At 53.4% G+C, this 27,746-nt stretch overlaps 11 protein-coding genes across 11 annotated transcripts; 5 read left to right on the top strand and 6 right to left on the bottom strand.

Moving 5' to 3' along the window:
* Positions 1 to 1,646: 1,646 nt before the first annotated feature.
* Positions 1,647 to 2,154, bottom strand: IUM83_04010 (Six-bladed beta-propeller, TolB-like; the record flags this gene model as incomplete). The annotated part of the gene is made up of 3 exons (XM_067928050.1): positions 1,647 to 1,869; positions 1,945 to 2,049; positions 2,120 to 2,154. 3 exons carry the CDS (start codon positions 2,152 to 2,154, stop codon positions 1,647 to 1,649), a joined length of 363 nt encoding a protein of 120 aa, XP_067793894.1.
* Positions 2,155 to 2,251: 97 nt separating this feature from the next.
* IUM83_04009 (Six-bladed beta-propeller, TolB-like) lies at positions 2,252 to 3,333 on the bottom strand (the record flags this gene model as incomplete). Its single annotated transcript, XM_067928049.1, has 3 exons — positions 2,252 to 2,259; positions 2,334 to 3,168; positions 3,235 to 3,333. The coding sequence occupies 3 exons, from the start codon at positions 3,331 to 3,333 to the stop codon at positions 2,252 to 2,254; spliced, it is 942 nt and encodes a 313-aa protein (XP_067793712.1).
* Positions 3,334 to 3,995: 662 nt separating this feature from the next.
* On the bottom strand, positions 3,996 to 4,977 carry IUM83_04008 (uncharacterized protein; the record flags this gene model as incomplete). The annotated part of the gene is made up of 2 exons (XM_067928048.1): positions 3,996 to 4,643; positions 4,759 to 4,977. 2 exons carry the CDS (start codon positions 4,975 to 4,977, stop codon positions 3,996 to 3,998), a joined length of 867 nt encoding a protein of 288 aa, XP_067793711.1.
* Positions 4,978 to 5,095: 118 nt separating this feature from the next.
* Positions 5,096 to 6,848, top strand: IUM83_04007 (Leucine-rich repeat-containing protein 40; the record flags this gene model as incomplete). Its single annotated transcript, XM_067928047.1, has 3 exons — positions 5,096 to 6,504; positions 6,591 to 6,668; positions 6,752 to 6,848. 3 exons carry the CDS (start codon positions 5,096 to 5,098, stop codon positions 6,846 to 6,848), a joined length of 1,584 nt encoding a protein of 527 aa, XP_067793992.1.
* Positions 6,849 to 9,179: 2,331 nt separating this feature from the next.
* IUM83_04006 (uncharacterized protein) lies at positions 9,180 to 10,960 on the top strand (the record flags this gene model as incomplete). The annotated part of the gene is made up of 4 exons (XM_067928046.1): positions 9,180 to 9,538; positions 9,600 to 10,103; positions 10,187 to 10,479; positions 10,560 to 10,960. The coding sequence occupies 4 exons, from the start codon at positions 9,180 to 9,182 to the stop codon at positions 10,958 to 10,960; spliced, it is 1,557 nt and encodes a 518-aa protein (XP_067793642.1).
* A 5,710-nt stretch (positions 10,961 to 16,670) lies between these two features.
* IUM83_04005 (NAD(P)H:quinone oxidoreductase, type IV) lies at positions 16,671 to 17,276 on the top strand (the record flags this gene model as incomplete). Its single annotated transcript, XM_067928045.1, has 1 exon — positions 16,671 to 17,276. One exon carries the CDS (start codon positions 16,671 to 16,673, stop codon positions 17,274 to 17,276), a length of 606 nt encoding a protein of 201 aa, XP_067793644.1.
* A 621-nt stretch (positions 17,277 to 17,897) lies between these two features.
* IUM83_04004 (uncharacterized protein) lies at positions 17,898 to 18,767 on the bottom strand (the record flags this gene model as incomplete). Its single annotated transcript, XM_067928044.1, has 1 exon — positions 17,898 to 18,767. The coding sequence occupies one exon, from the start codon at positions 18,765 to 18,767 to the stop codon at positions 17,898 to 17,900; it is 870 nt and encodes a 289-aa protein (XP_067793941.1).
* Positions 18,768 to 19,697: 930 nt separating this feature from the next.
* On the top strand, positions 19,698 to 20,303 carry IUM83_04003 (NAD(P)H:quinone oxidoreductase, type IV; the record flags this gene model as incomplete). The annotated part of the gene is made up of 1 exon (XM_067928043.1): positions 19,698 to 20,303. One exon carries the CDS (start codon positions 19,698 to 19,700, stop codon positions 20,301 to 20,303), a length of 606 nt encoding a protein of 201 aa, XP_067793713.1.
* A 625-nt stretch (positions 20,304 to 20,928) lies between these two features.
* On the bottom strand, positions 20,929 to 21,798 carry IUM83_04002 (uncharacterized protein; the record flags this gene model as incomplete). The annotated part of the gene is made up of 1 exon (XM_067928042.1): positions 20,929 to 21,798. One exon carries the CDS (start codon positions 21,796 to 21,798, stop codon positions 20,929 to 20,931), a length of 870 nt encoding a protein of 289 aa, XP_067793828.1.
* A 1,812-nt stretch (positions 21,799 to 23,610) lies between these two features.
* Positions 23,611 to 24,216, top strand: IUM83_04001 (NAD(P)H:quinone oxidoreductase, type IV; the record flags this gene model as incomplete). The annotated part of the gene is made up of 1 exon (XM_067928041.1): positions 23,611 to 24,216. The coding sequence occupies one exon, from the start codon at positions 23,611 to 23,613 to the stop codon at positions 24,214 to 24,216; it is 606 nt and encodes a 201-aa protein (XP_067793715.1).
* Positions 24,217 to 24,839: 623 nt separating this feature from the next.
* Positions 24,840 to 25,547, bottom strand: IUM83_04000 (uncharacterized protein; the record flags this gene model as incomplete). Its single annotated transcript, XM_067928040.1, has 1 exon — positions 24,840 to 25,547. One exon carries the CDS (start codon positions 25,545 to 25,547, stop codon positions 24,840 to 24,842), a length of 708 nt encoding a protein of 235 aa, XP_067793714.1.
* Positions 25,548 to 27,746: the final 2,199 nt, after the last annotated feature.

The raw sequence follows: 27,746 nt of genomic DNA, 5'->3' as shown, positions 1-27,746 counted from the left end.
ACAGGCGGATGACATGGCGGCGAATAACTTCATTAGCCACCAAGGATCCGATGGGTCCAAGATGGCTCAACGCACTGTCGAAGCTGGATTCACCGGCGGCGCAGTGGCTGAAAACGTGGCTGCTGGTCAGAAGACCGTGAGCGCTGTCGTGGATTCCTGGATGAAGTCTCCAGGCCACCGCCGCAACATTCTGGGCAACTACACCGTGTTCGGCGCAGCGTATGCGTACAACCGCACCAGCAAGTACAAGCACTCCTGGACACAAGTTTTCGGACGTGGGGGCAATGATGGCATCGACGACGACAACGACATACCGTGGACGAGTACCGGGCATGACTTCAGTCCTGAGTTAGAGTTGTCCCCCGTTGGTTCTGGACTCCTGGGCCAAAAGAGAACGATTCTGCAAGTAAGTCTGAAATGGGTCGCTACAGGCTCAGAGTAGAGGAGGAGTTGAAAGTCGCGGTCGTGACATGCACCGGATGCTGGTGTTTCTGGGTCTAGGATGAAGCATCCATCCCCGTGTCTGCTCTGAACAGTTCTGTTGAAATGCTCTCGCAGCCACAAATCAGGATTGCAAGGTCAATGAAGATATCTTTTATTGTGTTTCTTTGAAAAGCATGGCTGATATCTGTATGCACTTATCCTGGTTAGATGATGGTCTCAGATCAGCATTTCCGTCGCGTTTTACGGGGCTACAGTTTCTTCTGGACCAGCGGTAGCGCTCACCGCCGGAATCAAAGCGGTGGCCCCTTCCTTCAAGTCCTCGAACGAGACCTCAGCCGACTCGGTCGCATTCGCAGTCGAAGTTTCGTTGTACTCGGCGTCTTCATAGCTGCACCTCTCGCTGCTGCCCTTGGCGAAATCTTGAGTCCAGTAGTGACGATACGTGCTGCTGCCGCTGTAGGCATAGGCTGTGCCGAACATGGTGTAGTCTCCCAAAATGTTCGCGCGGTGGCCCGGTGAATTCATCCAAGCAGTCATCACGGAGTTGATGGTGGTTTGACCGGCCGCAACGTTCTCTCCGGCCCTGGTCCACACAAAGCCTGCATCACTGATCCGGGAGGCCATCGAGGATCCGTCGGAGCCCGTGTGGCTCATAAAGTTGTTGGTAGCCATGTCGTTCGAGTGACGCATTGCAGCTGCCATGAGCTTGGTGTTCAAGCAAAGTGGGGAGAGGCCCTGAGCAGCGCGTTGCGCATTCACCAGCGCCAGCATGCCATAGGCATACTGACTCGTCGACGAGTATGTCCCCGCGAGTTGGCGCGATTCGTGTCGAAGGCTGTCCGCGTCCGAAGAAACCGCGGCTGCAGTGACAAGCAGGAGTGCCAGCGAAGCCTTAGTTAGGGTCAGCATCGTTCTTGGTTGTTGGTTGGGTTGGGTTGTTTGTAGCACAGGAAATTGAAGAGTGAGCAACGCAGATAGCAGAACTCTCCACCACTGCGGCGCAGTAGATTTATCGTGAGATCACAAAGCAGGTTTGGCTCATCGCATGTGTGCGCTGCCGTTGTATGCAGTCAACCCACATTTAAACCTTTGAATTGGTTTGAAGCGGATCAACGGCACATTCTTCAGCATCTTGCCTGCGACTAGCAAATTGAAGCTATCTACCAACTTCAACGTTCACTTTTGAGTCTCACTCGCCGTCGTTACTCGAGCGCGTAAAAGTAGATGTGGTTATCTCCGCCTTGGAGCGTTGATTGCTGTACTAAGCTATCTAGGTATTGCATCGATGGTGTGCTCAGTGCGTTGACAATGACCGTCTGTGATGTGCCTCCGGAGATTCGACCCGTGTATTCCGAGTAGTAGTAGCTCTGGTTCTGGTCGTTCACATCTCCGTCGTCGGAGCCAAGAACAATACTGCGGGGCCAACTACAAGCGGCAAATCACGTCATGACAGAAGCCGTTAAGGCGGAAACCACGCGCAAATGGGGAACCTCAACATACCTTAGCAGCGAGTTTGCAGTGCCCCCGACCAAAACCTGACGCTGAAAATCCCGACGCAACGCGCGAGCGACGATATTCGAGTTGGTCTCGCACCAGTACACATATCTGCAATGGGATGAACACATTTTGTCGTCAGACTCGACACAAACCGAGAAATGAAAATCATAATTCCCACTTTGAGTCGACCGCGATGCCGTCAAGCCTCGTCATTGATTGTAGTGTCACGATTCGGCGGAAATTGACTCCCGGCGCAATAATCGACGCATCATCAGGTAACACGCTGGCCTTTTCGCGCATTGTCATGGTCTTATCGAGCTGAACGAGGAAAATGCGACCAGTCTTCTCAGTGAAGAACAACATTTGCATGGCAGAATCAACGGCTAACCCACGAGGTGATCGAAGGCCTCTCAAAACCACTGGTGCACTTGGTGGGGAGACGACAGATGTGATAGATGGAGGCAACTCAATCTTTGAAATGGTGCCCTTGGACTCAAGTGAGAAGAAGAGCGACAAATTGCCCGACGTAGCGTCCTCGGGAATGCTTAAAGTGAGACCTCGCACGCTCCAGCATCCTTGTTGAAGTACCTCAATGGCGGTCGACTGCAAACTGCTCCGGTAGATTATCCCATCCGCTGAGTTAGACCAGTAGAGCCAGTCCTGACCCTCGCGGTCATCGATGGCTAGCGCGTGCGGGAGAATATAGCTCGAATCAATATCGATTCTTTCGACAATCGGCGCAGGGGTTCCAGAAGCAACCATCTCGTTGTAGCTCGGCATGTATCCTGTCATCGACCCCTGGGTGGTTTGGATGCTGCAGTCGTCTTGACTGACAAAAGGGACCTGCTGTTGCGAATACCGCAGTGGGAGTCCGACGAGGCAGTCGACACGCTCGGTCGACCAGAAAATGATACTGACACACGGGGTGCCTTTCACCGTGAGCCCCAACAAATCAGCTTGGGTTTGACCGAAATTGGTGCCCACCCACACAGCTCGCACGAGAGCGCCGACCACCACGTTCCCAGTCGATCCATCCGCGGCATTCGCACTCTTCACAGCTTTTCCATCGCTCCAGAAAATCAATTGATTGCGTCGATGTATCGCCATCCCCACGAACCGCGCATAGTCGCTGGAGCCTTCGAGCTCTGTCTGGCTGCCGTCTCGCCCATCGATCGCGAAGATCGATCCGCCGCTCTGCTGGCGGAAGTATACCGTGGAAGTCGTCGTCTGTATAAGCAGTAATGTTAGAGGTCCAGTGACACGGAAGTGCAATGCTAACATCTAGCTTCTTACGCTGAGCGCCACATCACACAGCTGCAAGCACAAAGCGAAGATGAACAGCAACCTCCACGACCGGATCGGAACGGTGCACGGCAGCATCGCTCGGCTCATGCGATGGAGGCGAGTCGGCGCGACCTTTTATCTCGCACAAAATGAAGAATGATATCTTGAGGCTCACAAATAGCGTCTTCTATGGTGAAGACCGAGGTATCCTCATCTTTCGCCAGCACGTATAATATATATATTATATGAAGCCCTGGAACTGTACATCTACGCCATATCGAAGTTCTTGGAAACTCCCCGAGATCTCTCATTTCATGAAGCCTGCCAGTTTGGATCGCTTGATCGACTCGACTTGATCTGGAGTGCCGAACAACTTTTTGCGGTCGGATGATCCGACCGCAAAAAAAATCCGACTCGTATCTAGATTACCACGAATGGCAGTTCTCGAATCTCACTGATCGGGGAGATTTACCGATGGTGAAAAGGCTCTTCGAGCATTTTTCGGGTTGTGAAGCCCCTGGGGTTATAAGTTTGGGACCCAAAGGAACGCATACTTGCTGATAGTACTTCGAAGCACAGTTTTTGCAGCAGCACAATTCTAACAGTGAAAGTCGAGGCATTGGTGTCCAAGGCTCGTTGAAGAGTGACTGCTCAGCACGGATTGATTGCACTAAGAATATGTGTATCCCGGTGGACGATGTGACAAGAACAATCGAGAAGGCTTGTGAAATGGGCAACTCAAAGCCGACCCGAAGCAAAAGCCTACCCGGTTAATCGTACTGTTTGCGCTTCAGTGTCGCCAGAACCTGCGTTAAAAGTTGGTTCTGCGCTTCTGTTAGCCTCATTTGCTTCTCTTGAGCCTCAAGCACTTTTGCGAAGCGGTCGTCAATGAGTTTCTCGAGTGTTGATAAAACGTCACTGTCCACCAAGGGGCTGCTTTCCTTCAGCCTCGCAGCATCGACAGTAGCAGTCGCATTATCCGATAATCCCTGGGTGCCCACGCCCAGTGCCGATGACGCAGCAGCTCCAGCTTGAGTTGTCGCCGTCGGCGCTGATAGCAAAGAACTTGACGCCGACGTCGGTGCGGTAGTCGCCGAAACTGCAGATCCAATTGAACTTTGGGTTGGAACAGAAAGTAGACTTGTTGGCGCTGGAGCTAAAGACGGCGCCGGCGCGATTAGAGTTAGTGGCTTCATATCTGTCTTCACCTCACCCGCTGAAGCTGACGACGCCAGCGCCAGACGTGGTCGCTTTGCCTGTTTCTGCTGCTCCGAACTCGGTCTCGGCTGGCGAGGCGACTTGCTCGTCGCCATCTCTTCCTTCTCACTCTCCCAGAAACTGTCCATCAGATCAAGACAAACGGGCTCCGACGCGAGCCCTGCGTGGTACGCTAGCCACTTGTTCCTCATGGCCTTGAGCTGCCCACGAAAGAAAGGTTAACCGTAACGAAAGAACGATTAACCTTTCTTTCATGACTCACAACAATAATGCATATCAAGAGTATAACAGCGGTCGAGTCACCACCAGCCGAACCTTATTGCGGCACTGCTCCACCGTGACGACGTCCCCGTCGTGCTGTTGCGTGAGCTCCGTGGCCATCTCGGCCCACGCCAGTCGGAGTGCCTTGGTGCCTCTCGCGGCCGCCATCGGCTCCGCGTACTTCTCGAAGCGCAGCCGCAGCAACGTCGCCGTCAGCGCCTCCGTCCACGCGATAAAGTTGCCGTCCGCAGGCGGGCGCCCACGGGGCTTCATAGTCGAGCCAGCCATCTCCTTCTCCCCCGTTAAGATATAACCCTCCTCGTCCACGAGTCAAGAATAACCGCTTTCCACAGGTCAAGGTTAATCCTGCCTCCTCCAATCACCGATCGCCATGGACCTGGAAGCAGAGCTCATGGACTTGGCGAGCAATGAGCTCGCCTACCTGCCGTCCCGAGGTCCCCAGGCGACGTCTCGACGATCTCTGAGTGTCCCCACAGCCCCGCCACCCTCTGACCAATTGAAACAGCAAGTGGCGGAGCAGCTGCTGGCCCAGGCGGCTCAGAGTCTCGCCTTGACGCAGCAGAATCAGATTCCTGTACCCAGGCCGCCCTCGAACAGCGAGAGCGACGAGGAGCTGCTGACCCCCGAGCAGTTGCAGTTCCTGGCGGAGGAAGACGCGCGGCTTGAAAGACGCAACACCCTGGTGCGGGAGCTCACGGCCGCCAGACAAGCCGCTGTCGCCCGCAGCCTCGACGCCTTGGTGCTGCAACTGGAGCAGCTGCAGCAGCAGAGCGTCAGCGCTGACGAAGCTGAAGCTGAAGCTGTAGACGAAGCGCGGGAGAGACGCAGACGACTAATCGCCTCGTCACAGATGACGAACAAGTTGCAGTTTGTGGTGCAGCAGAGTGCGCGGCAACTTCAACTTGCCACCGCTGACGGCGTCCAGTGGACCAGACTGCTGGAGGAGCTGCCGCTGCAGGAGCGCGACTACTTGAGCCGCGCCGCCGACGAGCAGTTCGAGCAGCAGATGAAATACCTGACGGGCGACCGGGAGACCGAGCGTGGCACCGCGATCGAGCGGCATCTGCACGGTATCTTGGTGCTGACTGCGCCGCGGCGCAACGGCCAGACGGTGGCCAAGACGCCCGTGCACCACTCGCTGCGCCACTTGCTGCAGGCGTTCGCCAACATCTTCCGAGGTTGCTACGCGGGTTTGCTGCAGTACGCAGGCCAGGGCTTTGGAGTGCGGGCGGGGGTCTCGATGGACAGAGTCACGTGCGCGCTGCCTCTTGTGGCCGCGGACGTGAAGCAGTTTGCTGCGATTCTGGTGCAGGTTGTGCTGTTCAAGTACCCATTTCTACAAAGCGGCGAGGCGCAGCGCCTGGCAGTCGAGAAGGGTATACTCGCTGCGCTGTTTGATACGCTGCAGCCGGCGCTGCATGGCCTGTACGTCGCCTCCTTCCAGCGAGAAGACGCGCTAGTGGAGGATGTCGCGGAATTATGTCGTACAAATTCTCTCGAGTATTTCGAGGTAAAACCAGTGTTCCGACTCGACGGGAGTTGGTCGAGTGGACGGCAACAAGGTCGAGAGCAGCAGGTTGATGGAAATGAGCGTCGGTCGTTGACGTTGCGCCACTACAGTTCTGCTATTTACCACATGAACAATTTGGCGTCGGAACGATCCCCGATCGCTAAGCTGGAACGATTGGCGCAAGTATGCGAGGAAGTTGACCGAGCTGTCAAGGTATACTATGAGCTGCAACCGGTCGACTGTCGACCTTTGCCCGAGCAACTGAATATGTACGTGGTTTGCTCAATGCTTGGTTCATTTACTCTGTAGCTTGTAGCTTCAGATCGCCAGACTAATGCTATTTATTGCGCTGTAGGACGACAGAAGATCTGTGCGCGCTATTAAGCTTTATCCTGGTATCGGCACCGTCGTCATGTTTGCATGTATTCACACAGTTGGCGCTGCTTGGCAGCTTTACCCCACAGTCACTTGCTAGCGGGCGAGAAGGGTTTGCTCTGACTGCCTGCATGACTGCAGTACACAACCTTATGCAGCTAAGGTGGCTACATTGGAATGGAATGTGAAGAGTGAACGAGGTATCTGCGAGTTTCCACTGAATGACGAGGCAGCTTAAGAATGTACAACATCATGGAACGCGGCTGTAGCTTGACCTGACGATGTATTTGCTCCTGGAACTGGGGCGGCAAGTTTAGGCGCTGTGCTCAAATGGGAAAAACTGATGATCGTTTTCGAGGCGTCACAGTTGAAAGAAAGTGACTACTCATACCGCAACGTATTTCCTAGAACTTCTGAGAAAGTGTCGTAAGCGCGACACGACGTTGGCCATCCACCCCCCCTTCATTTTCCTAATCGCTGAAAACGTCATGGAAAGTGAGTGCGCAGCTTTGGCGCCCGAAATCATCATTCTTCTGCGTCGTATTATATAACCTATGGGCGAATCCTTAACGGAGTTCTTGGTCTGGCGATGCGAACCAGCGAAATGAAATGAATCGGCGGATCAGCCGAATCGCGAAAGCGATAAGTCCAAGAATTGCAGCGGCAACTCCAGGACCAGCAGAACAAGTTGACGAGAAGAATCCAACAGGACTCTGCAACTCGAAAACACCAAATTCAAGACCTGGAACTACGCGTTCAACGCATCAAGCAAAACGAGAAGCAAAGAGATCCCCAGTTGTGAAACATTCGAGCTGCGATCTACAACGCCCAATGTGAGTCAGTCGCGGTACCGCCGAGGTCGGAGCCTCTATTTCATCCCTCCAAAAAGACCAAGGCGGGACTTCGATCGCCTTTGCCAAATGCCCTGCCGCCTCGTCAAGAAGTCCCCGAGATCGAAGTCGGAGATGTGATCCCTTTAGAATTCTTTCCGGTGAATCTCACCGCGTTGGTAAGTGGACTCACGAACAGATCAGTGCTCTCAGCATCCTCCTGAATGATTCCTGAATGATAACTTTGGGATCATCACGAGTGATAAACTCCTAGAACGCATGGTGAAATTGAAGCGCTATCTTACCGTCTACCCTGTTTGTCGATATTAACGAGTGTATTCCTTCGAGAAAACGGGATAAAACGAAGTCGTGTGCGCACAAACGCACAAGAAACGCAAATTTTCATACAAAAAGGAAGTCAGACGCCAACGAATTCAAGAGAATCAAGAGAACCTCGAATTAAATCCCTGGGGGGGGGGGGGCAATGAAACAATATTGATTAGGAGCTAAAGCTGTCCTCCCAGTATAAATTATGCGTTGTACCAAGCGGGGGATTGGTGCTCCCCTGTCGAATCGAATTCATAGGGAGCGCTCAAATCCCGACGAGCGCGCTCGCAGGCTCGTGGGATGCTCGGTAATAATACTGCTATTGTACTACTGTTTTGAACAGCCCAATCGGATTACTGTAAAACCGTGCCAGTAATGAACTTCTCGTAATCATAATGGAAACTGTCGTAACCACACTTTCTCGTAATCATAATGGAACGTGTCGTACCCCAGATCAATTTCGAGACCAGGGAACTCGCAGCTTCGACGCTTGTGGAAATCACTATCCAATTTCTGAAGGCCACAACACGTCCGCTGTACTCAAGTCAACCACCATGAAGTTCGCGCCTTTGGCTCTAATTGCCGCATTCGTGATTGTCGGCACCTCCGCCCTCCCCGGTTGCGTGGGTGTATGTAGGCGGAGCGTCAGTTCGGGGTGATCATGAAGTTGAGCAATGTCTGGAATCCGACAGATCCGATAACGGGAAGCATAATCGAACTTGTCATAATCACACCGGATCGATTTCGAGACCAGGGAACTCGCAGCTTCGACGCTTGTGGAAATCACTATCCAATTTCTAAAGGCCACAACACGTCCGCTGTACTCAAGTCAACCACCATGAAGTTCGCGCCTTTGGCTCTAACTGCCGCATTCGTGATTGTCGGCACCTCCGCCAACGACGGCACCGCCGCCACCGATGGCTCCTCCGCCCTCCCCGGTTGCGTGGGTGTATGTTCCCAGGTTCCCGATCTCGTATGCGGAAGCGATGGCGTCACCTACTTGAACTCATGTGAGTGAGTAGGTTTTTTTCCAAATAAAAATATCATTTTTTTTTTACATTTTCCCCATCAAACGCCGCTGAAACAGATCAACTGAAGCACAGTATATCACAGTAACTACGCGAATAGCGAATACTGGCCTCATCGCCATACAGGCAGGCATCCCGAAAAATAATAATGTCCGAAAATATAACAGTATTTTCGGATACAATACTTTATTTTAGGCATCGCTACTTGTTTTATCCGAAATTTATGTGACCGAAATCTAAATTTCGGTATTGTATTTCTGCTCTTCCTGCTCCAACCATTAGTTGTAGCCAAACATCTCGCTCTGCCAACGTAACTTTGCGGCAACTCCTCACATTCGAACAAGCTCCCACCCTTCACACGCACCACCACTCCCCATTAGCACCATGACCGACAATCTCCTCGCTGGCCCCGCTCCGAGACCTACCTTCTCCCCCAGGCAGATTGCCGTCTTCTACTTTAAGCCTTGTCTGGATGAGGAGGGAGAGCCAACGGGCTACTATGCCTGCAAGACCTGTGCAAAGCGCCGCAAGCACGCGCCCAGGTCGGGCTACAGCAACTTGGTCTCGCACGTGCGGGCGGCTCACCCCAACTACGAGAGCGACATGCGCGATGCCAGTGTCGCTGCGACGGGGACCTTACTGCCATGGGTCACCCAGAAGGCCTCGAACCGCTACGCGTGGCTGCGCTGGGTTGTCACGGGCAATCTCCCGCTGTCGTTTTGCGAATCCAAGGAAACGCGACAGTAAGTATTTTCGTATCTATTTTGGTGGTTTACGTGTGTGCTAATACCGTCTGTTATGTAGATACACGAAGCTAAATCCCATCTCCGTGGAGACCCTGACCACCATCATGGAGGCCGTGACCAAGGCTGTGGAGAAGATGATCGGTGACGCCATGCCCGAGCGTTTTGGTCTCGTCCTTGACGGATGGACCCACGGCACGGAGCACTATATGGCGGCGTATGACTGCTTCAAGACGGCGGCAGGTCCCCAGTACCCGCTGTTGTCCTTAGCGCCCGTCATGGATGCGCCTGACGACCAGCTGAACGCTGAGGGTCATCTGACGGCGATCAAGAGGTTTCTACCTTTTTTTGGTAAGTCTGTCTCCGGATGTCTATTCCTGGTTGGCGACAACTGCGGGGTAAACAAGCGTCTGGCGAACCTACTTGGGGTGCCACTAATCGGCTGCGCCAGCCACCGCCTGAACTTGGCCGTGCGAGACTACTTGGAGCCCCACGACAGCGTTCTCGAAGAAGTACAGCAGCTTATGCGTAAGTTGCGGACGTTGAAGCAAGCAGTCAAGTTGCGGTAAGTACTCTATTCGCTATTTTATTTTGGTTTTTGTATTGGTACTAAATTGGGTTTTGTTTTTGGGTATTTTCCTAAATTAGTGCCAAGACCCCATTGGCCGCTGTCCTCAGACAAGACACGCGCTGGTCATCGACCTTTTCGATGCTCAAGCGCTATTTTCGGCTCCGCGAGTTTATTTCAGCTGACGACGAGGAGCTCTCGGATTTTCTTCCGTCCCGTTCAGCCCACCGCAAGCTGGAGGCGCTGCTGTCAAGCCTCCGGGACGTCGAGTCCGTGTCAATGCACCTGCAGAGTGACGGACTTACGCTGCTGGATGCTCGTGTCCTATTCGACGAGCTCCTCAAGAGTCACCCGTCGTTCACGAAGTATCTCAGTAAGGAACACTGCTCATTATGTGTCTGACGATTTTTATTTAATTAATTTGTGTTGTTTTTATGTTTTATTTATGTATAGCCACCGACGCGGATATAGTCCACTCCGCTGTATTCGAGCAGGCGGTCGTCAAGGTTCTTGATGATCATGCGGCCCTGCTGACGGACGACGAAGTCGCTGCGCTGAAGCCATTCAAGCGCACGCAGGCTGATGCGGAAGGAATGGACTACACGCCGGCGGGCAAGGAAGGCTTCGCTGTGCGTACGCTCAAACGCCGCAAGATAGCAGCTGCGCCGACCACGTACGAGCTACTGGAGGTGATTCCTCCCACATCAAACCTGGTGGAGAGGCTCTTCAGCGTCGCACGCGCTGTGTTGCGCCATGAGCGCCACCGCCTCTCCCCCATGATGCTGGAGATGATCTTGTTCCTCAAGATCAACAGCTCGTACTGGGATGTAGCGACAGTGGAGCAGTGTCTGTAAGTAGGTACAGTCGTAACATTATTGCAGTAATTCACTGTGTTCACACTAAGTCTTGCGTTATTTATTCATTCTCTAACTTAGATGCAATGCAATATTTATTATGTTGCCCGGCAAACAGTAGACATATATCGTATTTTCGGGATGCCTGCATACAGGTCTCCGTCACCCATTGATGCTGGGCCATCCCTGACCTGCCGATCGAGATCAAGACCCCCAAGGAGTTCAATGCCGCCATCGGCGAGAAGCACCATGCTGCCGTTCAGTTCTCGGAGCCGTTCAAGAAGCCGTTCAAGAACAGAATGGGGGAGCTTAACAACCACTGCTTACGTAGAGATTTAAGCCACCGGAACTCACACACCAGGCTTGAGGCTTGCTCTGGTGGGAATGCCTGTGGCTATCCGACCCATTTCGGGATCGGGTTCTGATACCCCTCATTACACTATGGGGCATTTTTCGGCACTTGGGGCGTCCAGCCCACCCAACTATCCTACACCGGGGTGCGGGTTGGCAGGGCGGACCACTCCACGGAGTGGCTGCTCGTCCAAGATATTGCCTATCTCCGGCCTCCGTGGAAAGTCCCGCACTCGGCGGGGATCGATCCCGGTACCTCCCGGTCTCCGCGTCAGGGTTTGACCACTGGCCCACGGGGATCGGTTTCACTGCTTAAGTAGAGCGGCCGCGAGCGCAGGCTCAAGATGGTCGTCTGCAAGTGTTCGGCCTCACCTAATAGAGCGCGTTGGGCAGATTGTGTCCGATACAAAACCAACGTATTAAATTTCCGTACTTACACGAATACAAAACAATAATAACTTTTGATATTTCTATTTCGAAAAAAGTCATTCCATATTTTTTTTTTGGGGGGGGAATTCCAAATTACGTCCGTGTTTTTGAACTACATGTAATTCCAAAAGCCATCCCGTAGAGAACTGTAATCACCATAACAGAACGCCGCGTGCATCAATGTGATAAAAATCGTACAACCAGCACACAGATCGAATGCACACCGCTATTTTATTTCTATAATCCCTTCGGTAAGATGACTCGCAGAATTCTTGAGATCAAGGTACCGTTCAAAGAACTACTAATTTTCCCTATTTTCTTTGCCATCCCTTGATGCGGCGCACCAAGAACTGCAAATTCGCCTTGCGTGCTTTTGTGAACGTCCAGCGGGCAGACCAGTCGAGTAGTTCGTGGACCTTATCCACCACGTGGAGCAGTCGCAGCACCTCCCGACCATTGCGGCACACGACGCTTACGCAGTTTAACGCGGGGATTTGTCCTTTTCGATGCAGTCGAGAGAGGAGTGGGGGCGCGCAGGTGATGCAATGGTAGACGAGGGTGAGCGTCGTCATGTTCACGGACGGTGAATCAGGGTTAATAGTAGCACATAGTGTTCGGCGCTTTTACAACAGTCTCAAGAATCATTGGAGAAGAGCAAAGAAGAAGTGTTGAACAGTAGTCAATTCCCGAGACGATTCATTATCTTGCCAGCGCACGACTATTGTAGCACGCGTGCTGTCACACGAAGGAGAAAGCTTAAGCCAGACACCTTTGAATCCGCTAGAATCGTATCTATCGAAACCAAATAGGTCACACCTGACAGTCTTGAGCTTACCATCTCCCACCTTCATCCCTCCGGCACCTTCCGCCATGTGCAACTTTCAACGTCGATCCTTTGGTGCATTTTGCGTTCTCGAACTCACATGAGTTCAAGTAGGTGACGCCATCGCTTCCGCATACGAGATCGGGAACCTGGGAACATACACCCACGCAACCGGGGAGGGCGGAGGAGCCATCGGTGGCGGCGGTGCCGTCGTTGGCGGAGGTGCCGACAATCACGAATGCGGCAATTAGAGCCAAAGGCGCGAACTTCATGGTGGTTGACTTGAGTACAGCGGACGTGTTGTGGCCTTCAGAAATTGGATAGTGATTTCCACAAGCGTCGAAGCTGCGAGTTCCCTGGTCTCGAAATCGATCCGGTGTGATTATGACAAGTTCGATTATGCTTCCCGTTATCGGATCTGTCGGATTCCAGACATTGCTCAACTTCACGGTCACCCCGAACTGACGCTCCGCCTTATGCGGTATTTTCGTCATTGCACTTGTCATAACTCGGAAGTCAACACAACGACTTTTTCAACGCAAATTATAAATTGGTTTTACATTCTGCACGTACCCTGTCCATAAGCTCACATGGGGGCCGATTGCTTGACCATCGTTTCGGGGTGATCATGAAGTTGAGCAATGTCTGGAATCCGACAGATCCGATAACGGGAAGCATAATCGAACTTGTCATAATCACACCGGATCGATTTCGAGACCAGGGAACTCGCAGCTTCGACGCTTGTGGAAATCACTATCCAATTTCTGAAGGCCACAACACGTCCGCTGTACTCAAGTCAACCACCATGAAGTTCGCGCCTTTGGCTCTAATTGCCGCATTCGTGATTGTCGGCACCTCCGCCAACGACGGCACCGCCGCCACCGATGGCTCCTCCGCCCTCCCCGGTTGCGTGGGTGTATGTTCCCAGGTTCCCGATCTCGTATGCGGAAGCGATGGCGTCACCTACTTGAACTCATGTGAGTTCGAGAACGCAAAATGCACCAAAGGATCGACGTTGAAAGTTGCACATGGCGGAAGGTGCCGGAGGGATGAAGGTGGGAGATGGTAAGCTCAAGACTGTCAGGTGTGACCTATTTGGGTTCGATAGATACGATTCTAGCGGATTCAAAGGTGTCTGGCTTAAGCTTTCTCCTTCGCGTGACATCACGCGTGCTACAATAGTCGTGCGCTGGCAAGATAATGAATCGTCTCGGGAATTGACTACTGTTCAACACTTCTTCTTTGCTCTTCTCCAATGATTCTTGAGACTGTTGTAAAAGCGCCGAACACTATGTGCTACTATTAACCCTGGTTCACCGTCCGTGAACATGACGACGCTCACCCTCGTCTACCATTGCATCACCTGCGCGCCCCCACCCCTCTCTCGACTGCATCGAAAAGGACAAAATCCCCGCGTTAAACTGCGTAAGCGTCATGTGCCGCAATGGTCGGGAGGTGCTGCGAGTGCTCCACGTGGTGGATAAGGTCCACGAACTACTCGACTGGTCTGCTCGCTGGACGTTCACAAAAGCATGGAAGGCCAATTTGCAGTTCCTGATGCGCCGCATTAAGGCGATAGTGATTTTCCCAAGCGTCGGAGCTGCGAATTCCCTGGTCTCGTACCGGTAATCGATCCGGGGTGCGATTACGACACGTTCGATTATGGTTCCGAGAAGTCCCACTCATCGGATCTGCCGGTTCCAGACATTAGAAAACTTTAGTTTCTGGAGTTGGAGCTACATAAAATTCAGATAATCTGGAAATAAATTACGGATAAAATACCGGCGGATAGTCCAATACTTAACTCCAGTGGAGTTATCGGGTACCCCCAACAACTCCTTGGAGTTTAATTTGGAGCAACGCGTAAACAGCTCCATAATCCGAGATTGCTCTGGAAACTTAAGTTTTCTATTAGATTTTATGGAGTTGGAGCTATATAAAATCTAGATAATCTGGAATAATATGGAAATCAATTACGGATAAAATACAAGCGGTTAGTCCAATATTTAACTGCAGTGTACCCCTGTAACTCCAATGAGTATATTTTTGGCATTGCTAAAAGATACTCCTTGGAGATATTGGGGTACCCTATAGCTCCACTGGAGTTAAGTATTGGAGTATCCGCCGGTATTTTATCCGTAATTTATTTCCAGATTATCTAGTTTTTATGTAGCTCCAACTCCAGAAACTAAAGTTCTCTAACAGAGAACTTTATTGCTTAACTGCACGATCACCCCGAGTCGACGGGTTGAAATGGATGCGTACCTAAAAGCGGCCTAATCCTAAGGATTTTCCTAAATATCATGTGGACCACATTTTATTAGGACACGGCTAGGACACGTTGGGCCAAAAAAGTACCGTAAGTACTGAATTCCCTATGTTATCGCATACAGTGTCAATCTAGCCAATGAGAGAGCTATCGGGAAGCAACACCGTGCAACCTACGTTATCGCGTACAAGCGCCCCATCTACCTCTCCCGAGCTCATTCTGCCATTTGATGGCTCCGAGACAACCCAAAGGAAGAAAGCGCTTGCCGGGCGGCCTTGGCCGCAAGGTGAGAACAAACACTGTTGCTTCGTTCTCTGCAGCACACAAGCTTGACGTCTTACGTCATCTCGAAGCCCACAACGATGCTAGGCAGACAATTCTGCATTACTATCCTGACCTGCCTGCAGCCAAGGTCAACAGCCGCAGGACTCTAATTCTGGCATGGCGCCGGTCTCAGGCCAAACTCGAAGCATTGTGCACCCAACGCGGAGGTACCAGCAAGAAAAAAGCTCGCCAGAAAGGTGAGGCCACCATTCTGCCAATGGAGAGAGAGGCCGACCTCGTTCGGTGGGTGAATGACATGCGCGACGAAGGTGTGCCAGTCACGCCGACCATGCTGCGCATTCAAGCGCTAGATGTAGCTGAGGACGCTGGTATCAAGCCGTTCAAGGCCTCGTGGTGCTGGCAAGCCCATTTCAAAGCGCGTCATCGATTTTCGCTGCGTTGTAGAACGCGACAGGGCCAGATTCGCCCTCCCGAGCTCGATCAAATTGCTCGAGCTGCTGGATGAGGGCCTGCACCCCAACATTGAGCATGATGAGGATGTAGTTTGCGAAAATGCCCAAGACGTCGTTGATGCAGTGCTCAGTACGAGATCATTTGATCGAGAAGTTGGTGAGGCTAGCTTAGACGATGACTTCGCGGGGGCGTGTCTGCGCGAGCGAGCAGAGCAAGTGTTGCAACCCGATATTTTTTTTCTTCTAGACACCGCGCCTGGGTGAGACGAGGACTTAGCGTAAGGGGGTGCCCCCCCACCACCACCACACACACCACACACACACACGCACACACATGCTCGAACATCGTCGACTCAACTACTTGTGCGTTTGCTCCGAGCTGCTCCTTGAGACTTCCATGCTGGACTATCAACATATCAAACAGGCCCCGTACGTCTGCGACCGTGAGGCGTGGCTCCAGAAGTTGGTGGGTTGCATACGCAAACACCCTGAGATCCTTATGCAGTTCACAGAGTCGAGCATGGCCAATCAACTTGCAAGTCTGCAACGACCTATTCCGTGTATGTTTCTGTATGTTGATTTTGAGATGAATATTGCAAAGCAATCGTCAATCTCGCCACCGCCGCGCAATCAATATTTCCATCTAACAATCACAATGTATTGATGATTGCAATAATTGTTTTTCCAGCCCTGATCCACCCCTGAATCTGGCATCGATCATCTGCGTGGTCGATGGTCAACGGCTAGGAGCTTGGAATACGTGACTGGCTTACGATTGTCTTGGGATTACGGTTCCCAGCTTTTCGCGCTTGCTATGTTCCGGTATGCGCATTGATAGCAAGATTGTGCGAGTTGTGAGTTATGTGCGCGCCAAAATCCGATAGCGAATACCGTACCGTATTAATAGTGGTCTTCATAATCGTGTTGGTTTACACTTCACCCCATGTGTTTGGTGCCCATGGTCAAGACAACCGGCCGTAGGGTACTCCCCGCTCGGCTACGTAGACGGGAGTTTCCAACCGGAGAAGACCTTCACTACGAACCATCTCATTCTTCAATCGTCCTCGTGACCAACACAAGAAGTAACTTCTGTCCTCCAACATGAGCGCCAACATCGCCATCGTCTACTACTCCACCTACGGCCACACAGCCACCCTAGCCGAGTCTATCAAGGAAGGCATCGAGTCTGTCCCCGGCGTGACTGCCACGATTTACCAGATCGCAGAGACGCTGTCGGACGAGATTCTGACCAAGACGCACGCGCCGCCCAAGAGGGACTACCCGGTTGCCACCCCGGAGACGCTCAAGGAGGCGGACGGCATTCTGTTCGGCTTCCCGACGCGTTTCGGCGTGTTCCCCCAGCAGGCGAAGGCCCTGATGGACGCGACCGGTCAGTTGTGGTTCGGCGGCGCGTTGGTAGGCAAGCCCGCCGGCACGTTCTTCAGCACGTCCCTGCTGGGAGCTGGTCAGGAGACGACGGCCCTGTCGGCGGTGACCTTCCTGGTCTCGCACGGCATGACCTACGTCCCTCTCGGATATCGCGCCAAGGAGCTTTTCAACGTGGAAGAGATTCACGGTGGCTCTCCCTGGGGCGCAGGCGCGATCGCGGGCCCTCAGAGCGACCGCCAGGTGTCGAAGCTTGAGAAGGACATCGCTGTGACTCAGGGTAAGTCTTTCGCTGAGGTGGTGAAGAAACTGTCGGCTTAGATTGTCTCGGGCATTAAACAAGAGCAAGCGCTACAACTTGGCGACATCGCTCTCGCTATATGTATGCCTTCTAGAGAGTGTAGATAACGAGCAATACACCCGTCACGCATTTTCATGAGTTCTAAAGTTGTGCGAGGCATTCGAGATGAACCCGTAGTGAGTCACCGCTGGAGTACATAGGCCCTCTTCGCGGTTGCACAGTATTTGTTGTTCTCTTATTTTTCTGACAAAGAACAATGAAAAGCAGTGCTACACACTTCTTGAGTTTATTTCATCGATTCCATTCATATTACTTGTACTACGTAGTAGTTTTTTTTCTTGTCAAAGAAGCGGCTTCGTGCCTACTACCTACGTAAGTACCAAAGTATCGACTACAATGCAGGTCTTGCGCACCGAATTGTCTGTCAGCAGTCGCTCCGGGCCCATCGTCGGGGAGTTTTTCAGTGGTCGAAGGTTGTCGCTAAGTGGGTTCGCCAACTCGGCCATGCTGGTCACGTCGCTCTACTCCTCCATTGACATGGGAACGGCCTCCATCCGCGCCTTTGAGTTCGCCTTCGCCTCGGGCGACCGCTACTCTTGCTACTGTCTTTGATCCGGCTGCACATGTCGTGGCTGCTGCTACTACTGCTGCTGCTCCTTGATGGTCTTCTTCTGCGCCTCGCCGAACGGCGTCTGCTGCCACAGCGCCTCGAACTCCTCGGGCGTGCCGGTCGAGCACACGGCCTCGGTCTGACCCTTGTCGTCCGAGCCCATGCGGTTCCACGTCGTGCGCAGCTTGTTGCCCTCGATCTGGCGCTCGTGCACGGCTTTCAGACGCCCCGCGGAGTCTTCGTAGCGGCGCCGCATGCTCGTCACGAGCCGGCCCTTGTCGTCCACGATGGACGAGTTGCTGAACGAGTAGGACGAGAAGGCGCGGCGGTACTGGTTGTTCGCGTCGGCCTCGGTCCCTTGTTGGGTCTGCTGTCCGTTGGCGCTTGGAGCTGCGATACCTGTTGTGGTCTTCGTGTTGGCGCTGACGCGTGACTGGACGTTAGCCTTGGCCTTGTTGGGGTCGTTGTCCCGGGCTGCCGCCAGGACCTGGGCCGGCAAATTGGTCTGCACGGTGGACTCCCGCTCTTCTGTCTGCGGCTGCGCCGCTGCCATGCGGTGCTGCGTCGCCGGCCTCTGCTCGCGCGCCAGCACGGGCAGGTCCCGGAAGAACTCGTCGTCGTCGTCCACGTTGATGGGCGCCACCAGCATCTCGCTGTCCACATCGAACGGGAAGCGCGAGTGCGTCGTGAGGTCGGCCATGTGCTCGAGCTCCATCATGGACTGCTCCAGCGACGACATGGGATACCAGAAGTGCGGTCGGACGAGGTCCCACGAGCTGAACATGATTGTGTGTTGTTGTCGAGCTTGCTTGCTGTCTTGGTCGGTTGTGCTTGTGTAGTAGCTGGCAAATTGGTGAATGGGGAGGTACGTGTCGGCTGTAGGCGCTGTCTGGATGACCATCGCGGCGATCTTCTGCTTCAACGTGCAGGGCGATGTGGTCTCGAATGTTGTCGAATGGGTGTCGAACGCGCAGCGAAATTTTGTGTCGTGTCTCAGACCCTTTTTTGTTTTGGACCTTTAACTCTTCCTTAAAATGTGGTTTCTAGAAAAGGGTCGACACGCTTCAGGAATGGGTACGGTCGTGCGATCCCTCACTACATCTATGGACAAAGTTACTCTGGAGTGTTTTTCTATGGCAGCATCTTTCCGAAGTCCACGGCACCACCGCCGTGTCGGCACCACCACGGTGGTATACTAAATAACTGGGCTACCGTAATGACTCAAATGAATCGATCCAGCACGCAAGTCATGCAAAAACATGAAGTGAAACGAAATATGACAACGTGGGGTTCGGCCACATTCACCACAAAGCACATTGTGAAATGAAGTCTAAACATGGACATCAAACTGGCATCCCTGCCAACAGATTACGAAAACCCTATTAGAGCAAAACACCGAATAGGAGGTCCTTATAGGATAGCAGAATTTATAAAAGCGACAATATCCTGTCACTAATTTAAAACCAATAGATAGTATTTCGTAGTCTTTTATCTTTCGGATACGGTTGTTTTGAGATTACGGTTCCCAGTTTTTCGCGCTTGCTATGTTCCGGTATGCGCATTGATAGCAAGATTGTTCGAGTTGTGAGGTATGTGCGCGCCAAAATCCGATAGCGAATACCGTACCGTATTAATAGTGGTCTTCATAATCGTGTTGGTTTACACTTCACCCCATGTGTTTGGTGCCCATGGTCAAGACAACCGGCCGTAGGGTACTCCCCGCTCGGCTACGTAGACGGGAGTTTCCAACCGGAGAAGACCTTCACTACGAACCATCTCATTCTTCAATCGTCCTCGTGACCAACACAAGAAGTAACTTCTGTCCTCCAACATGAGCGCCAACATCGCCATCGTCTACTACTCCACCTACGGCCACACAGCCACCCTAGCCGAGTCTATCAAGGAAGGCATCGAGTCTGTCCCCGGCGTGACTGCCACGATTTACCAGATCGCAGAGACGCTGTCGGACGAGATTCTGACCAAGACGCACGCGCCGCCCAAGAGGGACTACCCGGTTGCCACCCCGGAGACGCTCAAGGAGGCGGACGGCATTCTGTTCGGCTTCCCGACGCGTTTCGGCGTGTTCCCCCAGCAGGCGAAGGCCCTGATGGACGCGACCGGTCAGTTGTGGTTTGGCGGCGCGTTGGTAGGCAAGCCCGCCGGCACGTTCTTCAGCACGTCCCTGCTGGGAGCTGGTCAGGAGACGACGGCCCTGTCGGCGGTGACCTTCCTGGTCTCGCACGGCATGACCTACGTCCCTCTCGGATATCGCGCCAAGGAGCTTTTCAACGTGGAAGAGATTCACGGTGGCTCTCCCTGGGGCGCAGGCGCGATCGCGGGCCCTCAGAGCGACCGCCAGGTGTCGAAGCTTGAGAAGGACATCGCTGTGACTCAGGGTAAGTCTTTCGCTGAGGTGGTGAAGAAACTGTCGGCTTAGATTGTCTCGGGCATTAAACAAGAGCAAGCGCTACAACTTGGCGACATCGCTCTCGCTATATGTATGCCTTCTAGAGAGTGTAGATAACGAGCAATACACCCGTCACGCATTTTCATGAGTTCTAAAGTTGTGCGAGGCATTCGAGATGAACCCGTAGTGAGTCACCGCTGGAGTACATAGGCCCTCTTCGCGGTTGCACAGTATTTGTTGTTCTCTTATTTTTTCTGACAAAAGAACAATGAAAAGCAGTGCTACACACTTCTTGAGTTTATTTCATCGATTCCATTCATATTACTTGTACTACGTAGTAGTTTTTTTTTTCTTATCAAAGAAGCGGCTTCGTGCCTACTACCTACGTAAGTACTAAAGTATCGACTACAATGCAGGTCTTGCGCACCGAATTGTCTGTCAGCAGTCGCTCCGGGCCCATCGTCGGGGAGTTTTTCAGTGGTCGAAGGTTGTGGCTAAGTGGGTTCGCCAACTCGGCCATGCTGGTCACGTCGCTCTACTCCTCCATTGACATGGGAACGGCCTCCATCCGCGCCTTTGAGTTCGCTTCCGCCCCGCGCGACCGCTTCTCTTGCTGCTGTCTTTGATCCGGCTGCACATGTCGTGGCTGCTGCTACTACTGCTGCTGCTCCTTGATGGTCTTCTTCTGCGCCTCGCCGAACGGCGTCTGCTGCCACAGCGCCTCGAACTCCTCGGGCGTGCCGGTCGAGCACACGGCCTCGGTCTGACCCTTGTCGTCCGAGCCCATGCGGTTCCACGTCGTGCGCAGCTTGTTGCCCTCGATCTGGCGCTCGTGCACTGCTTTCAGACGCCCCGCGGAGTCTTCGTAGCGGCGCCGCGTGCTCGTCACGAGCCGGCCCTTGTCGTCCACGATGGACGAGTTGCTGAACGAGTAGGACGAGAAGGCGCGGCGGTACTGGTTGTTCGCGTCGGCCTCGGTCCCTTGTTGGGTCTGCTGTCCGTTGGCGCTTGGAGCTGCGATACCTGTTGTGGTCTTCGTGTTGGCGCTGACGCGTGACTGGACGTTAGCCTTGGCCTTGTTGGGGTCGTTGTCCCGGGCTGCCGCCAGGACCTGGGCCGGCAAATTGGTCTGCACGGTGGACTCCCGCTCTTCTGTCTGCGGCTGCGCCGCTGCCATGCGGTGCTGCGTCGCCGGCCTCTGCTCGCGCGCCAGCACGGGCAGGTCCCGGAAGAACTCGTCGTCGTCGTCCACGTTGATGGGCGCCACCAGCATCTCGCTGTCCACATCGAACGGGAAGCGCGAGTGCGTCGTGAGGTCGGCCATGTGCTCGAGCTCCATCATGGACTGCTCCAGCGACGACATGGGATACCAGAAGTGCGGTCTGACGAGGTCCCACGAGCTGAACATGATTGTGTGTTGTTGTCGAGCTTGCTTGCTGTCTTGGTCGGTTGTGCTTGTGTAGTAGCTGGCAAATTGGTGAATGGGGAGGTACGTGTCGGCTGTAGGCGCTGTCTGGATGACCATCGTGGCGATCTTCTGCTTCAACGTGCAGGGCGATGTGGTCTCGAATGTTGTCGAATGGGTGTCGAACGCGCAGCGAAATTTTGTGTCGTGTCTCAGACCCTTTTTTGTTTTGGACCTTTAACTCTTCCTTAACCCTTTGACTACCAGCCAGCTGGAGTGATTTATAGGTCCATAGGGACCCATAAGAGGTCTAATCGCAAGATGCGATTGGCCAAAACTAAAAGCTACGAGACGACGGCAAAGCACTGTACAACCTAACAGGTCTCCATGGACCTGTAAAATGCATTACCGCACGAGCCACAAACAGTTCGTGTGACCTGCCATAATTGTTTTCTCGTCTAGCTAGCAGCCCCGCCTCCCCTTCGTGGACAAAAGAACTTCGATGCGTTGTTCAATGTAGCCGACGACGACACGTGAGACTGGGAGACCGACATGGACCCTGGCCTGGAAGGGTGCGGAGCAGGTTCGAATGTATACGAGCTAATATTCAAATTCATACATCAGGCAACGCTACAGAATCCTAACCAAACTAGATAAGCTTACAGTGATAGCGTTATAGCAAGCCAGTGTGAATGTTACGCAGGATTGCATGTGCAGGAGTGCGAGCGGTTGGCGGATGTAGATTGGAAACTGCTACTACATGGGGTGCTCGGCTAAGCACGCATACTTGGGATAATGCTATAACGGAATGACGCTGAGTCGAGAGCGCGCGGGCTCCGACGCCACCGCTCGGAGGTCAGCATCCTCAGTGGGCTCGCCGTGATGTCCACCCCAAACGGCTCCTACTTCCATAGACCATTGCCGTTGTAGCGACACTGACCAGGGCGCGACGGCATGTAGCTCGACCTCTCAAACTTTTGATTGGGAGTACCGTGAAGTAAACCACCGTCGCCACGTGTAAAAATTGGTGTTTTTGATTGGTCGTTTTTTCCCCTGTGCGTTGAATTGATTTGCTGGAGCCATAGGTCCAAGGAGACCCGTAAGAAATCTCTGGTAGTGAAAGGGTTAAAATGTGGTTTCTAGAAAAGGGTCGACACGCTTCAGGAATGGGTACGGTCGTGCGATCCCTCACTACATCTATGGACAAAGTTACTCTGGAGTGTTTTTCTATGGCAGCATCTTTCCGAAGTCCACGGCACCACCGCCGTGTCGGCACCACCACGGTGGTATACTAAATAACTGGGCTACCGTAATGACTCAAATGAATCGATCCAGCACGCAAGTCATGCAAAAACATGAAGTGAAACGAAATATGACAACGTGGGGTTCGGCCACATTCACCACAAAGCACATTGTGAAATGAAGTCTAAACATGGACATCAAACTGGCATCCCTGCCAACAGATTACGAAAACCCTATTAGAGCAAAACACCGAATAGGAGGTCCTTATAGGACAGCAGAATTTATAAAAGCGACAATATCCTGTCACTAATTTAAAACCAATAGATAGTATTTCGTAGTCTTTTATCTTTCGGATACGGTTGTTTTGAGATTACGGTTCCCAGCTTTTCGCGCTTGCTATGTTCCGGTACCGTATGCGCATTGATAGCAAGATTGTGCGAGTTGTGAGTTATGTGCGCGCCAAAATCCGATAGCGAATACCGTACCGTATTAATAGTGGTCTTCATAATCGTGTTGGTTTACACTTCACCCCATGTGTTTGGTGCCCATGGTCAAGACAACCGGCCGTAGGGTACTCCCCGCTCGGCTACGTAGACGGGAGTTTCCAACCGGAGAAGACCTTCACTACGAACCATCTCATTCTTCAATCGTCCTCGTGACCAACACAAGAAGTAACTTCTGTCCTCCAACATGAGCGCCAACATCGCCATCGTCTACTACTCCACCTACGGCCACACAGCCACCCTAGCCGAGTCTATCAAGGAAGGCATCGAGTCTGTCCCCGGCGTGACTGCCACGATTTACCAGATCGCAGAGACGCTGTCGGACGAGATTCTGACCAAGACGCACGCGCCGCCCAAGAGGGACTACCCGGTTGCCACCCCGGAGACGCTCAAGGAGGCGGACGGCATTCTGTTCGGCTTCCCGACGCGTTTCGGCGTGTTCCCCCAGCAGGCGAAGGCCCTGATGGACGCGACCGGTCAGTTGTGGTTCGGCGGCGCGTTGGTAGGCAAGCCCGCCGGCACGTTCTTCAGCACGTCCCTGCTGGGAGCTGGTCAGGAGACGACGGCCCTGTCGGCGGTGACCTTCCTGGTCTCGCACGGCATGACCTACGTCCCTCTCGGATATCGCGCCAAGGAGCTTTTCAACGTGGAAGAGATTCACGGTGGCTCTCCCTGGGGCGCAGGCGCGATCGCGGGCCCTCAGAGCGACCGCCAGGTGTCGAAGCTTGAGAAGGACATCGCTGTGACTCAGGGTAAGTCTTTCGCTGAGGTGGTGAAGAAACTGTCGGCTTAGATTGTCTCGGGCATTAAACAAGAGCAAGCGCTACAACTTGGCGACATCGCTCTCGCTATATGTATGCCTTCTAGAGAGTGTAGATAACGAGCAATACACCCGTCACGCATTTTCATGAGTTCTAAAGTTGTGCGAGGCATTCGAGATGAACCCGTAGTGAGTCACCGCTGGAGTACATAGGCCCTCTTCGCGGTTGCACAGTATTTGTTGTTCTCTTATTTTTTCTGACAAAAGAACAATGAAAAGCAGTGCTACACACTTCTTGAGTTTATTTCATCGATTCCATTCATATTACTTGTACTACGTAGTAGTTTTTTTTCTTATCAAAGAAGCGGCTTCGTGCCTACTACCTACGTAAGTACTAAAGTATCGACTACAATGCAGGTCTTGCGCACCGAATTGTCTGTCAGCAGTCGCTCCGGGCCCATCGTCGGGGAGTTTTTCAGTGGTCGAAGGTTGTCGCTAAGTGGGTTCGCCAACTCGGCCATGCTGGTCACGTCGCTCTACTCCTCCATTGACATGGGAACGGCCTCCATCCGCGCCTTTGAGTTCGCCTTCGCCTCGGGCGACCGCTACTCTTGCTACTGTCTTTGATCCGGCTGCACATGTCGTGGCTGCTGCTACTACTGCTGCTGCTCCTTGATGGTCTTCTTCTGCGCCTCGCCGAACGGCGTCTGCTGCCACAGCGCCTCGAACTCCTCGGGCGTGCCGGTCGAGCACACGGCCTCGGTCTGACCCTTGTCGTCCGAGCCCATGCGGTTCCACGTCGTGCGCAGCTTGTTGTCCTCGATCTGGCGCTCGTGCACGGCTTTCAGACGCCCCGCGGAGTCTTCGTAGCGGCGCCGCGTGCTCGTCACGAGCCGGCCCTTGTCGTCCACGATGGACGAGTTGCTGAACGAGTAGGACGAGAAGGCGCGGCGGTACTGGTTGTTCGCGTCGGCCTCGGTCCCTTGTTGGGTCTGCTGTCCGTTGGCGCTTGGAGCTGCGATACCTGTTGTGGTCTTCGTGTTGGCGCTGACGCGTGACTGGACGTTAGCCTTGGCCTTGTTGGGGTCGTTGTCCCGGGCTGCCGCCAGGACCTGGGCCGGCAAATTGGTCTGCACGGTGGACTCCCGCTCTTCTGTCTGCGGCTGCGCCGCTGCCATGCGGTGCTGCGTCGCCGGCCTCTGCTCGCGCGCCAGCACGGGCAGGTCCCGGAAGAACTCGTCGTCGTCGTCCACGTTGATGGGCGCCACCAGCATCTCGCTGTCCACATCGAACGGGAAGCGCGAGTGCGTCGTGAGGTCGGCCATGTGCTCGAGCTCCATCATGGACTGCTCCAGCGACGACATGGGATACCAGAAGTGCGGTCGGACGAGGTCCCACGAGCTGAACATGATTGTGTGTTGTTGTCGAGCTTGCTTGCTGTCTTGGTCGGTTGTGCTTGTGTAATAGCTGGCAAATTAGTGAGTGGGGAGGTGCGTGTCGGCTGTAGGCGGTGTCTGGATGACCATCGTGGCGATCTTCTGCTTCAACGTGCAGGGCGATGTGGTCTCGAATGCTGTCGAATGGGTGTCGAACGCGCAGCGAAATTTTGTGTCGTGTCTCAGACCCTTTTTTGTTTTGGACCTTTAACTCTTCCTTAATGTTGAGGTTAGGGCTCGTCACACAGCCCTAGCCGAAGTACCGTGTGGACCCTTTATTCTAATACTGAAAGGACACGCGCAGTACAGTGACTCTAAACTTTGATATTCAACGTCAAATGGTTGGTAGGCACGATATTTATCTGTGTTTTAGGCAACCACATACTTATCTCGAGTGAGCAGCAAGACTAGCTCCCTGCTCCATAACTTAGTTAATCTCACTCCTCCTTTTACCGTCTTTTCTACAAGTCCTTCTCTCAAGCGTTAAAGCCTGCTACATTAACAGGTGATGAGTCCCAGCCAAGTCTCGAGTGACGACTTCCCCCGACTTACCGGGTCAAGAAATTTCGACGTGTGGAAGACCCGAGTGACGGCATCGCTTGATGGCAAGCACCTCCTCGGCTTCGTCACCAAGAAGGACTTCGACGGAGTGAGCGATGACGACGACGAAGCTGAAGATGGTTCGTCAGACAACGCCGACATGTCCGACGTCGAAGACCCTCCCAAGGCTTCTACTCCTGTCGACTACGACTCTCAAGCCGTCGACTATGAGTCAAGCTCCGAGGAGGACGAAGCGGCCAGCGACGAGGACGGCAAGACAAAGTCGACACCCAGCCCACCCTCACCGATACGCTCGTTTTCGCAGCAGAAATCGCAGCGCCGAGCCATGAAAGAGAGACCTGCACCGTTGTCATCCCGGCGCTTGCGCCGCATGGAAGCAAAAACCAAGGCCTTCGTGATGAAGACTATGGACGACACGCACATCCGTCTTGTCAAGAACCTTCACTCGGCTTACGCCATTTTTCAAGCCATCTGCAAGAAGTACGAGGGAGCCGCGTTCCATGGCGACCCGTACTTCATCCAGCACTTCCTCATGGAAACCAAGTACGAGGAAGGGAGTGATGTGAACGAGTTTTTCCTCGTTCTCGAAGACGCGATGAGAGCCGCATCCAAGGCGACCGAATCGGTCCTCACGGATGGACAGAAGTCACTGTACCTGTTTCACTCCATGTCAGCGTCGTGGAAGGACGATCTGCGCATCTGGAAAGGAAATCGGAAGTACATCCCGTACGATGAACTAAAGATGAGCATCGAGAATAAAGTCCGCAAGATGGAGGCGCAAACGCGCTACTCTCTGGCGAAGGGTACTCCTGAAAGTCGAAGGACCAAGGATGAACGTGCACTTATTGCACCAGAGCAACCCACATCACGTGGTACGTCCTACGGCGAAGTATGTAGTTACTGCCAAAAGCCATATCATCACATTCGACTATGCCGTGGGTTGCAGAAGGATCTCCGCGATGGCACTGTCAAGGCGGGCACCGTTCTACCAGCGAATTTTGAGTTTCGCGGCGGAAATCTTCGCAGGTCCCACCCTTACGAACGACGTGACAACAATTCAGGTCGTGGCCGTGGATCATGGCAGAAAGGCGGCCGAGGTCGGAACAACGGCGGTCGTGGCAGCTACAACCGTGGCGCCAACGACAAGAGACAACAACTGTCTCGCCGTGAAGAAGGAGGCTACAGCCAAACTCGCCGTGATGAGGCTCGTATTGCGGTTGCCACTGTAATCAAGCCGGCACCACCTGTTATCAGCCTCACCGCTCAAGCCAGCGCTAGCTTCAACTCCAACTGGACCATCGATTCAGGGTGCACGAGTCATGTCAATCAGCATGCTGAATGGTTCATCTCGAAGAATCCTGCCTCCGGTTTCATCACCGTCGGCGGAAAATCCGAGATTCCAATTAAAGGAACCGGCGATGTCGTGCTCCAAGTCACCGACTCAAAGGGACAACACCGCCAACTCACGCTGCGCGACGTGCTCTACGCACCTCAACTGAAGTTCAACCTTTTATCGGTTCCTGCAGCAGTGGAGCATGACTTCCGCTTCACATTCCAGCGCGCCGT

This window comes from Phytophthora cinnamomi (genome assembly GCF_018691715.1).
Source record: "Phytophthora cinnamomi strain GKB4 chromosome Unknown Contig27, whole genome shotgun sequence".
Taxonomy (NCBI): domain Eukaryota; phylum Oomycota; class Peronosporomycetes; order Peronosporales; family Peronosporaceae; genus Phytophthora; species Phytophthora cinnamomi.
Note: the sequence above shows the minus strand (reverse complement) of the source record. Positions and strands in the feature narration are given on the sequence as shown.